Source organism: Gopherus evgoodei, chromosome 10 (assembly GCF_007399415.2).
Source record: "Gopherus evgoodei ecotype Sinaloan lineage chromosome 10, rGopEvg1_v1.p, whole genome shotgun sequence".
Taxonomy (NCBI): domain Eukaryota; kingdom Metazoa; phylum Chordata; order Testudines; family Testudinidae; genus Gopherus; species Gopherus evgoodei.
In genome coordinates, this window is record NC_044331.1 from 70498279 (window position 1) to 70512610 (window position 14332).

At 41.3% G+C, this 14332-nt stretch overlaps 1 protein-coding gene across 1 annotated transcript in view; it reads left to right on the forward strand.

Annotated features, from left to right (window-relative positions):
• The first annotated feature begins 331 nt into the window (after positions 1 to 331).
• Positions 332 to 14332, forward strand: part of CYTH3 (cytohesin 3) — an 81475-nt gene continuing 67474 nt past the window's right edge. The window contains exon 1 of the mRNA XM_030577849.1: positions 332 to 507. Within this exon, the coding sequence (XP_030433709.1) occupies positions 483 to 507 (25 nt within the window). The 5' untranslated portion in view covers positions 332 to 482. The remainder of the gene's footprint in view (positions 508 to 14332) is intronic.

The following is a 14332-nucleotide window of genomic DNA, read 5'->3' on the forward strand; positions in this document are numbered from 1 at the left end:
TACCAATTCTATGCAAAACATGTAACGACATAATTTGCATATAATTCTCACAGGGAGCTGTACGAGCTTCGGCAGCTATGGAAGGAGCAGGAGCTTTATCCCTTCCACCTACGGGGGTGTGTGTGTGTGAGAGAGAGAGAGAGACCAGCACCCGGCAAGAGCCCTGCTGATACTGGAAGGGACCCCAGGCCAGCGGGGTGGGCGGTCGCTGTGCTGCCCCAGAGTGAAGGTTGGGGATGAGGCAGCCCGGAGCTGGGCCCGGCCCGGCCCGCCTCGCCTTCCCCCTCCCACTCTTTGTGGGTCACATGAGAGGGGGCGGGCGGCTTGGGGAGAGGCAGCGGCAGCTGCTGCCGCCAGGGCTGAGCTCGGGGCGGCTGCTGTGTGTGTGAGTCTGAGGAGGGGCGACGGGCCGGGAGCTGGGGAACCCCCCGGGCGTCGCTCAGCCTCTGCCGCTCCCGAGGGTCCTGCCCACGGCCCCCGCCATGGACGAGGAGGGCGGCGGCGGCGGCGGTAAGTGGCGGAGTTGGGGTGGGGAGGCGGTAGAGGGGGGCTGGGCCGCCGGGTGTTGGCTGGGACACGGTCTCCTGTACCTGGTCTCTGGTGGCGTGAGGCTTCGCGCTGGGGGGCACGTCCCCCGCGCCCGGCTTTCCCCGTTCAGGCGTTGTGTGATTGCTAGCGGGGAGGGCAGCGGGTGTCTCCCTCCCTGGCTGGAGCGTCCTGCTCTCAGGGAGACGCCGATCCTGTCTCCCACGCACGAACAGCCCACCTCCGCCGCGCCCTCCTCCCACCCGTGCTGCCCCTTCTCCTAACACTCGCCCCACCCTCCTGTCTGCCCCCTACCCCATCTCTTTGCTCCCCTGCAGCCACATACCGCTCCTGCCGAGTGCCCTGGGATACCCCATCACTCCCACCCTGCTCCCCCATCCACATCCCCGACTGTGCCTCCCCCACATCATCTTTAATGCAGAGCACTTACCCGGTATTTTCACCATGCCCCCTCCACCCTGCTGTATTGTCCTTCTCACCCTTCGCCCACTTGTGTTCCCCACCATACATCCACTTTGCCCTTCCTTCCCTCCCCCACCTAACAATCCCATTCATACACGTCTCTCTCAGCCCCCACACTATCCCCCCTAGACCTTCTTTTTGCATATTTATTAATGTCTCTTGGGGGAAAACCAAGGGAAGTGACTATAATAACAAGTAGTGAATAGTTTTCAGGCTTCTGCATCCTGAATAAAGAGGAATGTTGTTGGAGGAGAAATGGGCCTTATCCTTTTGGCAGGGATGTGCAAGTACTGCCAGTCTTTGCTGATCCTAGTCTAGGGACATTGCTCCTATTAGGATTGACTTGCTCAAGTTCCATGTGCTAATGACAACAATAGAGGGCTCTGTGCACCCTAATGTATGAATCTCCTCCACCCCCCAAAAGGTCAAACATTTCTGAGGGAGGAAAAATGAATGCACACTTGCTTAGGGTCTGTGTGAGAGTGTGCTGGAAAAGAGAAGTCGATTTAAACACCCTGACAGTAGAACTCACTGTGTGCATCTACGTTTGGCCAGATCTCACAGTTGACTTGCCCCCATGGTGTTATATTGACAGCCAGTTGTTTGTTCTTGTGTCTCAACACAGTGAAATCATTGCACACTGTATGCAGCTGCTGCTCCTATCAGAAATTGTGTGTGTTTTGCAGTAAATAATGTACAGTGAAAAGGCTAATTATATTCTGCAACAGCCCTGCATTTGTGTGTAATTTTAATGTAGGTGCAATGATAATCACTGAGTGGTTCATCCAGTTTACACAAGGTAAACAATTTCCATAGGCAGTAATGTAAATGTTTCCAAATACACATCTTAGAAAATCAGGATGTGCCTCTTTCACCATCTTTTAGTACAACTGTGACCTTTCAGGAGTTAGTTTGCACAATTACACGAGCTAATAGACCCCAAACAGATTTGCATCAGGGCTTTCTCTGTTTAATCTGAAATACATTGTCTGTGTGAAGCTTTTTCGTATGACCAGCCAGTTCTCAATGTCATCAGTAATAAGGATGCTGACTAACTGTTGTCCATATCAGAGGTAGTTTTTCAGGATAAGGTTGTTAATCAAGATGTCTTCCAAATAAAATAAACAGTAATTGTGTATACATGAATGTATTTGTTTCATTATAAATATGTCAAGTAATGAGTGGTAAGATTAGTAGTTGTAATGTGATTGCTAGCTCTTAAAGTAGTAAGGGAAAACTCTGAAATAAAGTGGGTGTGGTATTTGTTTTGACAAGTGAAAAAAATGCCACGATGCATCAGTAATATCACAGAAAAATATCCTACAAACAATCTGTCTGCAAACATCAATATTTCTCAGCATTTATTTCCCTTAGCTGTTTTGTCAATAAGATACGACTTTTTTTTAAAAAGAAGAAAAGGAAAAAAAGTGGTTTTACTATTACTAATAGTAATGGGAAAACACTGTAGTAAATAGCAGAAAAATAGTAAATTAAAGATTTAATGTTTTAAAACAACTTGGTATTACATCAAGGGTATATCAGCAGTGTATCACTGAATTTTCACATATATGAAGGATACATTAATATGCTTGTTTATTGATATTCAATTCATCTAATGTAAATATTTTTCATTTGTATGAGCTTGTATCAGCAAAAAAAATTAACTTTCACACTGCAGAGTATGTGAAAAATTGGTTTCTTCAGCCTTAAGATCCAGTTCTGCAAGGTGCAGAGAGCCTACTTTGAGGTTCTGAACACCTTCAGTTCCCATTGAGGTACATTGGATTTGAAGTACTTGGCACTGTGCAAAGATTGGACCCTCAAAAGGGATCTGCTTTTTACTCAAAAAGTCACTTCTATTATTCTTCTCTGATTATTTGTCACATCTCATTTAATAAAAAATGTACTATTCAAGGTGGTCAAATTATTGTATAGTTTACAAGTGTCCTTAGTCATTGTTATATTATTACAGATCCAAATAACTGAAACTGCCCTGTCTCTACATTAAGCGTATTTGAACTGTTACATTAGCCTTTTGTGATTATTACACTTATTTTCATAAGAAAAAGCCTAATTCTGCTTTCCTTTCTTGTTCAAAACTTCCATTGGTAGAGTAGGATTAGTTTAACATTATTTTAAACTAACTAGATGTTGGAATGAGAAGTGGTAAGAAAATTGACCATATCATGACAAGAGATTATATATACAGAGTGAAGTGTCAACTTGAAATCTAGTCAGTTTTAAAATGAATTAACAGCAGTTTTAGCTACACCTGCCCTGAGACTCTGTGCTGATTTCTGAGCTGTTAAAATTCCATTTTTACTATGTTAAAAATAGTTTTCTATTGCCTGTCACTGGAAGACCAACATAAAGAGGTGTTCAGTTCATAAAAATAAATGAATTTCACAGTGTGAATCAGTGGTTAGGGCATTTGACTGGGATTAAGGAGACCTGAGTTCTGTTATCAGCTCTATCATTAGCCTGATGTGTGATCTTGAGTTCATCTCTTTGTGCCTCCATTTCCTCATCTGTAAAATGGGAAAAATTATATGGTCCTCTTTTAGTAAAATATTTTGAGATGTGTGGATGAAAACAGCTATGCATTATCATTAAAAAAAGAAAAATAAAATTTGATAGAGAAGCTGTCAAATGTAGGGCATGCTCCCTACTAGTTTAAAATCTCCCCCCCCCCCACCCCCGACACCTTCCCGGTAGTATAAATGTGGGCATAAAGGCCCATGTCATACCATCTATTATCACACAAAACTCCCGTTGATTTCAAAGGGACTCTGTGCATGGAATAAGAGTAATATAGGATCCAAATTAATCAGTGTTTTATTTTAGCTGTCTGTTGTGTTCTAATTACAAGGATCTTTGTACTTAGTTCAGGAGATGATGTTGATTCGCCTTCCTTCCCCAGCTTGAAATGATCTCTTTTATGACTTTACTAGACTGAAGCATCTCTTTCTGCAGTTAGTATGGTGCTAATATTGCATTTGGGTATCTGAGGTCCTTGCATTTGGTGGCAGATGTTATGCTTGTGTAGTGATAAATAGTGAAAGCTTGTTTTGAGATAATTTCCAGGCCTTAAAATTCTTAGTCAAATCAGATTATTCTGCATAAAAATTTATGGCAGAATATAGCTCCAGTTATTTTGTATTAGGATCAGTTCTAGTTCTGTTACATTTGTTTTCTTGAATTTGATTCCAGTGCAGCTTAGGCAGTTGTTGCATATTCTCTCCCTTTCAGGTCATCAAGAATTCTGCTTATGAAAGGACTGCAAAATCAGTCACTTACTCTTTTTTTAATTAGTAGCTGGGGGGGGGGGTCATTGGTTTTTAAACAAAGTAAAAATTAACTTTATATAAGGTGCTGAATTCACGGAGAGACAAATCCCTCCACCCTTCCCAAACAGCTACAGCTAGGGTGACGAAATGTCCTGATTTTATAGGGACAGTCCCGATTTTTGGGTCTTTTTCTTATATAGGCTCCTATTACCCTCCACTCCCGTCCCAATTTTTCACACTTGCTGTCTGGTAACCCTAGCTACAGCACAAGCAGTGCAATGTAAACTTCTCCATATTTTTCCCTAAACTGTGTACTTCAGTCCTGAACCCTGAGGCATTTCTTTGCATGAAAGAGTAATTCAGTATTCAGGTTCTTTCAATCCTTGACCTCTCTGCTGGAACTGCCGACGAGAATGCCAAGTGGGGTGTTGGTTTCTGTGGTGTAGGCACCTGCCCGGGAGGAACTAGACTGAAACCACCAGCACATTTCACACAGGCCACAGAAGAAGAACTTACTGACAAAGCAAATGTAGTAAGTCTGCTTTCACTCTATCTAAATGGAAAAGCACAGTTATCCATTTGTAGGTTAAAGGATGATAAATTTAATAATAAAGGCAAAAGTGCCCTGAGAAAAACAGGTAAAAGAATTAAAACTGGTTTTCAAAAAAAATTAATTTAAGTATGGTAGGAGTTAAAAAGAAGTATTCTTAGGCTCAAGTCAACCTTTCTGTGTCCCATATTTTCCATTTCTCTGTAAAAGCCTGTAGAAGGGAGAATATGCACTGAAACATCCATGTGAACTGAAAATTCACTGCATCATGTATTATACACAAATAGTTCTTTTCTGTGTTTGGAGCCATAACTATATGCTGTAGTCATATAATATGATATGCATAAATTCCAACAGTAACCAAAAAGTATGTTAACCAGCATCTATTACATATGTCTAATTTCAGAGCACTGGGTCTGGATTTTTTGCACCTGCAGTTTTAAAGAGTTGATCAAGAAGCTCTCTGAGGATTGATGTTAATTAAAAAACAAAAACCTGGGGAAATTCCAAATAGAGAGAGCCTAGGTTCTGCCAATAATTAAAAAGGGTAAATGGGATGACCTTCGTTTAGACTAGTTAGCTGGACATTGATTGCAGGCAAAATAATGGAGCAGCTGATATGAAACTGAATCAGTAAAGTACTAATGGACAGAAATATAATGAATGTCAGTCAGGATGGTTTCATGATAAATAGGCCTTGCTCTTGATGTAATTACAAGTTTGGTTGCAAAAGATAACTGGTCATGTCAAATACCTTATAGAATTTTAATATATTACATGAGATTTGGGTTAAAAAATAGTTCTATGGGAAATCAGCATGACACATTAAATGGATTAAAAACTAGCTAACTGATTAATGATTCCCATTAATCATTATAGTTTTACATTTAATGGAGAAATCTTGAGGATTTGTTCTTGGCCCAGTGCTATTGACTGTTTCCTTTCAATCATCAGAAGAAAACATGAAATAATTGCTGATAAAGTTTGCAGAGATTGCAAAACTTCATGGGGTGGTAAATAATAAATAGTCTCTTATACATAGTTCTTTGGATGTCATGATACAATGAAACAATATGTATTAATATAGACAAGTACAAAGTTATATATTATACATAGAGAACAGGGGATTATATACCGTAAAGCAGTGACAGGGGATAATGGTAGATAACCAACTGAATGTGCCATTCCCATGGCAATGCTATTGCTAAAATGGCTAATGTGATCCTTGGATGTACAAACTGAAGAACATAAAATTGGAATAGGAAGATATTTGCTTTCCATATGGCATTGGTAAAATCACTACTGGAATACTGCATCCAGGCCAGGTGTCAACACTTTTTAAGAAGCAAAGAATCCTGTGGCACCTTATAGACTAACAGACGTTTTGGAGCATGAGCTTTCATGGGTGAATACCCACTTCGTCAGATGCATCTGACGAAGTGGGTATTCATCCACGAAAGCTCATGCTCCAAAACGTCTGTTAGTCTGGATCTGTAAAAGCAGCAAAGAATCCTGTGGCACCTTATAGACTAACACGGCTACCCCTCTGATACTTAACACTTTTTAAAACAACGTTGAAAATTTTTTTACAGGGTCAGAAAAGACCAATAAGAATGATTTGATGTCTGGCAAGCAGATCTTACAATGAGAGACTGAAGGAATACAGATTATTTACTTTGTCAAAGAGACAGTTAAGAGACAATTTGAACATGGTTTATAGGTGCCTACACAGGGAGACGATAATACTAAAAAAGTCTTTAATCTCAGACAAATATATAACAATATCCAGTGGATAGAAGAAGTCAAACCAGAAATAAGGGGCAATTTTTAAGAGGCTAGGGCAATTAACCATTGGAACAACTTACCAAGGAGTGTGGTAGATTCTCCACCCCTTAGTCAGTGGAGATGTGACTACACTAACTGAGGATCTACCCTTTTTAAAGCAAGATTGGATTTCTTTGTAGAATATACGCTCCAGTTCACTCACAAGATGAACTACTCAAGCCCTCCCTCTTTGTGCCTCTGCTTCCATCTCTGCATAGAATCTTGACGTTCTTTACACTGGAGAATATTGACAAAATCTGACTTTCCCCTTCCCTCAGCTTGCCTTCTCTTCCCTCTCCTACAACACTTCCCTTCTTCCCTCTCACATGCAGAAGTTTGCTGTCCTCTAAACCAGCGTTTTTCAAAGTTCGAGTCAGTCTTGACATGTAAGGCACTGGGTCGCTCTGGTCAGCACCGCTGGCAAGGATGTTAAAAGTCCTGTTGGTGGTGCTGCCCAGCTAAGGCAGGCTAGTGTCTACCTGCTCCGACACTGCACTGCACCCTGAAAGTGGCCAGCAGCGAGTCCGGCTTCTAGGCAGGAGGACCAGGAGACTCCATGTGCTGCCCCTGCCCCGAGTACTGGCTCCACACTTGGCCAATGGGAGCTGGGGATGAATGAGTCAGTGGACTGTGGTGATTGAATGAGGCAGAGTTTCCCCAGGTTAATTAATTTCAAAAAGTGGATGGTGTACAGCAAATGAAACATCCCCTGTACGATCCTTTTCTCCTTTAGTTCTAGAATTCAGTAAGATATTTAAGTATACATCTTGGTGAAACGGCCTTAGTAAAGGATGTGAGTGCATGTGTAGTTAATAAGGTACATAGGTACGTGCTGAACCTTCAAGATAAAAATAACCATTTAAGAACTGACTCATTCCTTGAGTACATTTGTACTGTGCTCTGATTGAAGCAGGAATATATCATATGTGATCATGTAATTAAAGGTGCCTGGGAGCAGAAAATAACGTAGTCCACACAACTTTACTTGGGCATTCCTGGGTCTGAGTGCTTCACTTTGTAATCTCTTCATACGGAGTAGTTATTTGACTTGTGTGCATCTTCATTAAAAAAATCACACAATATTAAAGTAACTTTATTTTTAACATGTATGTATAGTTTTCAAGCAAATATCTGGCAAAGTGATTTTAATTTTAAAAAGAATCCAACAATTTCATGGGAAAGCAAATTTTTTTGGACAGCACTGTTTCCTCTTAGCAGGGATAGACATATAAAATCCACTAGAAAACCATTTGTTTTGTGGTCCTTTGAGATTTGTCTGAAAAAGGAAGTGGTTTGACCTCTTTGGTTGCTATGAAGTAAAAACATTCTTGTTTTTGGTGAACATCTGTGTAATGTTTATTTCATTACATTTTGGAGATCTTTTAAATTCACAATTTGATGATAATACAAGGTTTAATTAAAAGAAAATTAAGTGCTTCATAGTTATTTCCCCAGTTGCATTAAGTACTGGTATCTATTTGTAGGTAGATTTTTTTTTTTAACAATTTTAAGCAGACAACTTTTCTCATTAAAGGTAGCATTAAAAAGATGATCCTTTAATACACAGACACAGTAATATTCTATCATTTTTCAGAAAAAAGCATCCGTTAGATTCCCTACTCTCGTGTTGTGATGCCAGATTATGTTGATCAGTTTCTTGTCTGGTCATTCAGTGTCCCTTTATATAAAAAGCTCAATAGGAACTCACTGAATGAGAATTGTGGTAGGTGGAAAAATTGCAGGACTGGGTCTGTAATTTCCTCTAGGATGGAAAGGGAGTCCTGAAGAAGACGGCCAGGTTCGTCTTTCTTGACCAGACAAGAGCATCGGAGCCTTCCCAAAAGTAAGGGAGGCCAGGGGCCTCACCTCCCTTTCTCTTCCCCCCCGCCCCAGGCTCTGATCTCGACCCTTCTCTCTATCCTAGCCTGGAGCCTTCTCTTGAGCCTCAAACCCCTCATCCTCAGCCCCGCCCCAGAGCCCACACCAGAGCCTTAACTATGTATTTTTGCACCTGAGGCAAGAATATAAAATTGCGCCCTCTCCCAAGGCCGGCTCTTCGACGGCGGGTCCCTCATTCCCTCTCATAGACTTTAGGGTCAGAAGGGACCAATATGATCATCTAGTCTGACCTCCTGCACAAAGCAGGCCACAGAACCCTACCCATCCACTTCTATAACAAACCCCTAACCTATGTCCGAGTTATTAAAGTCTTCAAATTGTGGTTTGAAGACCTCAGGCTGCAGAGAATCCACCAGCAAGTGACCCATGCCCCATGCTGCAGAGGAAGGCGAAGAACCTCCAGGGCCTCTGCCAGTGTGCCCCGGAGGAAAATTCCACTTGAGGGAAGGGCCTGCTGCCAAATTTCTGCCGAAGAATGAATGAAGTGGCGGCAGTAGAGCCTGTGATTTTGGGGAGTCTAACTCATGATTTTTGACTGCTTGGGCTGATAATGTTGCTTCCAAGATGGTCTTTGGTTCCAGTCCAGTTCCAATCCAGAGAGGGACTCACAGGTTAAGAGAGGAGGGAGGTGCTGGATATCAGCATTGGCCACTAGGGATCAGCATGTGTCCTGAGAATGCTGGGAGTTCAGGTCTGCAGGGCAGGATCAGGGGTGGCAGGTTTGTAGAAATTTTGATGGTGCCCAGAACCTGCCCCCACCCAAACTCCGCCCCCTAACTCCGCCCCCCCCCCCGTTCGCCCAAGGCTCTGGAAGGGAGTTTGGGTGAGGGAGGAGGCCTGGACTGCAGGGCCGGGGATTGGGATGTAGGCTCTGGAAGGGGGTACGGAGGGAGAGGGTGCAGGTTCTGGGAAGGAGTTTGGGAATGGGAAGGGTGCAGAGAGATGGAGTGCAGGGGTGAGGGCTGTGGGTTGTGGCTGCAGATGAGGAGTTTAGAGTTTGGGAGGGGCTCAGGGCTCGGTCAGAGGGTTGAGGGTGCGGTGGGGGGGTGAAAGCTCTGGGTGTGGCTCAGAGTGGGGCAGGGCTGGGGATGAGTTTGAGGTGCAGGCAGGCTGCTCCGGGACAGGGGCCAGAGAGGAGGACTCTCCCCAGCCCTTTCCCTGCCAGCAGCAGCAAGCTCTGGGGGAGAAGCCCCCATTTACTGCCCCTCCAAGCAGCACACTCACCCCCATCACTGTCACTGCATGTGCTCCTAGGGCCCCTCTCAGATCCAAGAATCTCCCTTGCCTCCCCCGTGTTGGGTGCCGGGGGGTGCTGTGTGCGCCTTCTCGCCTGTTGTTGCCCCTGACTGTTGCCTCACAGTGAACCATTGATAACTAGTCTTTATATATGACCTTTCAACCAGTTATGCACCCACTTCATAGTAACTTCTATAGTGTGCTTGTGAGAATGTCATGTGGGACTCTCAAAAGCTTTAGTAAAATCAAAATAAATCATGTATAGTGCTTCCTCCTCATCTAATAGACCAGTAACCCTATCAAAGAAGGAAGTTAGGTTGGTTGAGCATGATTTGTTCTTGACAAATCCATGTTGCCTATTACTTATTACCCTTTTATCCTCTAGATGTTTACAAATTGATTGTTTAATAACTTGTTCCAATATCGTTTTAGGTATCAACATTCGGCTGATAGGTCTGTAATTCCCCAGGTCCTTTTGTTCCCTTTTAAAAAGATAGATACTATGATTGCCTTTCTCCAGCCTTCTGGGACCTCACCCAGCCTCCATGAGATCTCAGAGATAATTGCTGATGGTCCTGAGACTTCTTAAGCTAATTCCTTAAGTACCGTAGGATGTTACAGAGTCCTGTGACACCTTTATAGACTAACAGAAGTATTTGAGCATAAGCTTTCATGGATGAATACCCACTTTGTCAGATGCATGTGGTGGAAATTTCCAGAGACAGGTATAAATATTTATCTGTCACAGGACTGTTTGTCGCTTTTTACAGATCCAGACTAACATGGCTACCCCTCTGATACTTGATACCATAGGGGTGAATTTCATCAGGCTCTGCTGCCTTGAATAAATACATCTAACTTAACCAATAATCTTCAACCTGTTCTTTCCCTATTGTGATTTGTGTTCTTTTCCCTCTTGTTGTTAAGCATCTGGTCACAATTTTTTTTTTAAAGGAAAGTCTGAAACAAAATAGATGTTTAAAACACCTCAGCCCTCTTGATCATATCTGTTGTTAGTTCTCCTTTCCTGTCAAGTAGTAGGCCTACACTTTCCTTTCTCTCTCTCTCTCTCTCTTTCTCTCTCTCTCTCTCGCTCCTAAATTCCCATCTTATTAACTTTTATGACCCTTGCTTGTTGATGAAATATTTAAAGTAAAAATTGGAGATAAGATTCAGGTGTGAAGTTTGAATCTGGTTCAAAATCTATCCTTTTCCCCAAAGTTGGATTGGGCTTGTTTATAATGTTATTAGTACACATGGGCCTTAACTAAAAAAAGACAAATTAGTCTGTTCTTTTTAGAGTAAAACCTTCAGGTCTCCATCAGAAACATTTGGGCATTGTAAATAAGGAGACTGATATTTCCTGAATGTCTTGCATGGGAGCACCTCTGAGTTGTAGACTTGATTCGTTATATGACTGCATAATTAACAGCCAACATAATTTACAGCGTGAAATTGCATATTTCCTACTTGTTCAGGTTACAGTATACTCTGCAGGTATCTTTCTTTCTTATGATATTCTTCATTTCCACTTCTTTCCTCCTGTCCCTGGCTTAAACCGGAATAGCCCCTTTTGTTTTTGTAAACTGCTAATATTACACCTTTATAAAGGACTTCACCTTATTAGCAAGAAGTCTAGCATAATGTGCCCAATTGTGACCCACGCAGCTTCTGCTGATGTAAATGGGAATTCTACACGTGGAATGATAGCATCCCAAAGTGGCACTTTTAAGATTTAATTTACAATTGCACCACATATCTGGAAATTGCAAAATAAGGAATTGTATTTTCTCTTGTTCGTAATGAAGGTTTGAACACTATTCTTTCTTGTTCATCTGAGACACCAGTCTGGATAAATGAACTTCCTGTCCATTCATTCTAGACCAAAGAGAAATGTTCCCACCGGAATGTGTGCTGTTTCCAAGTACTATGTGATTATGTGACTATTTGCACATGTAATTCTTCCATTTGTAAAGCTGCAGCACATTCCACCTTTAATGATTCATAAATGACCAGTCAGGGACTTGGGAGAGAGGGCAGCTGAGAAAATTGACGATAAAGCAAGAGACTTTTGGAGGAGGCTCTGTCGAGCAGAGATGCTATTCCAGCAGAGAGGTTCTGCAGGATGAGTGCCTTCTCCAGCTGTGAACCTCCTAGTGTGTTCAGGAAAGGGGCTTTGTTTTGTGTGTTTTAAGAGTTCTGGTGGAGAGGATTCAGAGGAGTTTGGCCCATTTCTTGCACATATTAAGTGCTGTGCAACTTAAATGTGCCTGTCCTGAAAAGCTGCCTGCAAACTGTGCAGGCTGATAATCTGTTGTAAGGGATCTGCCAACTTGATTACTTAAGGGAAAAAATGAAAATTGTATTTTTGTTCAGTTGGGGTCCCACTCTTTTTGGGATCCAGCCAAATTAGAGAGTTTGCATTTTTAGAGTGTACCTCCTTCAGAAGCTATCAAGCTAAATCAAACCTAAATTTAGGCTGTCCGTATTTTTAAACACAAGTGTACATGCCAGAGGGAAAAATCTGTAACCCACTTAGTCCAGAGTGGGCCTATCTGTCACATTTATGATTGGAAAGCCCAGAAGTTGAAATAGGTAGATCTGCAATATGGAAATAAAGTCCTGGAATCACTTTCTTAAATGAAAAGCCTTATAATTTAACTAATCGACTCTTATTAAATTGACTTTAAAAATTGGTTGTAATCTATTATACTGCTCTCTTCAGTTATTGTTTGACACTGAAAAATGCCTCGTAGCATTAAAAAAAGTATAATTTACCACCTGTCTACAGGTAAGGAGGACATTTGCTGTAATTTCCTCCCATTCTTCTGTTCTCCACAACTGGAAGCCTTGGATCAGAACTTGTATAGGAACTGACTCTTAAGTGAAATAAAGAAGAGAGGATTTTCATCTATGATTATAGATCACTTTCTTTCTCTTAAACACAGCAGTCTTCCTCTTCTTTTTGCTTCTTATTTCTAGCTAATGGTGGTAAATAAGGGCTGTTAGGGTATGCTATTAGTTTGCTGAGCTGCGTCATTCACAACATTCATCAGTTCTGTGAGCCGGTTACTCTTAGTCCCCCAGGTTGGTTCTCAAACCTGTCTCCTGTTTACTCCACAAGGTCAGCCTTTCTAGGCACTTCCGTGACATTTCAGCTTGTAGATGTATTAGTAAAGGCAGATAAAATGAACATATGGAACTGATTATTTTTCTGGCTGTATGAAGTGGATTTTTGTGCATTAAGCATAATATTTTTTGAATACTTGAGATGAAACTTTTTTCAAGTAGTTTTAAAATAAAAAAACTTCTAACCCTAGTCTTACTTTGTGCAGTGTAAGTTGGAGGTGCTGTAAGGTTTAGTGTTGGTTTTATACCAATGTCTTACATAAGCACAAATGAATGTTCTAAAATATTAGCTGATTTTTTTTTAAGCACACACATGGCAAGAATAGTCCAAAGGCCCAGTCCTGCAGTCCTTACTTGTGACTTCGCTGGTATCCTAAGTGTACCTTTATGTAACTACATTTATATAGTTTTAGAGGTTGGAAACTTCTTTTCTCTTTGCATCATCTACCTTTGTTGGAGAGCTGACAAATTTAAACTAGACTTTATTATTAAATGGGAAGCCTAGGTAAAGTTGGTAATCAAAATGAAATATAAATAATTCTCAAAAGTCTGTGGAGCCTGTGGGTGGATGGACTTGGCACAAACATTCAGACTGGTATGTTAGATTTAAAAGTCCATATGGAGCTGATTATTTTTCTGGCTTTCTGTAGTACAGTTGTTTTTTTTTTTTAAATACTTTTCTTTCTATTTATTTATTTTATTTGGCAAAAGCTTTTTTTAAATGTTTGAATTGAAAAGGAAAATTGAGTTTAGAAAGAACTAAAGAAATGTTTGTTGAGTTATGATATGATGCAAATTTACAGAAAAGAGTTCCTCCACTCTGCCTATCTGGCTCTCTTTTATTTTGTAAATGCAGTTCAAGATCCCTTGCAGCTGGGACTAATATAGGCTCCAGCTGTAACTTTTGTTGTTGCTGCTGCTCACATGTCCGGTGATGGTCAAGTCTAAGTCATTGTGTGGAAATTCAGTAAAGGAAAAGGGTAGGGTGGGAAAAAAAGTGACTCTACAAAAATATTCAACTAAAAGCAACAGGAACTAGGAGTCTGCATTTCAGGACTGTGTCATAAATCCCATCCTGAAATATTTAATCCCTTCAAATTTTGTTTGAGACTTTAAATAGCTTAAATGTGGCATTTCATTTTATTGTTTAAACAGAAACATAGCCAATTAACACAAATAGAAATGTACATAGCTATTAGAAGACAGATGGGAGGTATAATACAATAATTTGTGGGAGCAATGTTTTAGTATGTGTGAAATCCTACACTTTCTAAATTACTGCTGCTGAGAGGTCCTACAAAATGACTATTCAAGGTGGGATGCGTCTAGGGAACAGTCAGGATATAAAGTTTAATTTTTGTTGTATTGTATTTGTTTCAGCAGTGTTTCTGTTTTGTAC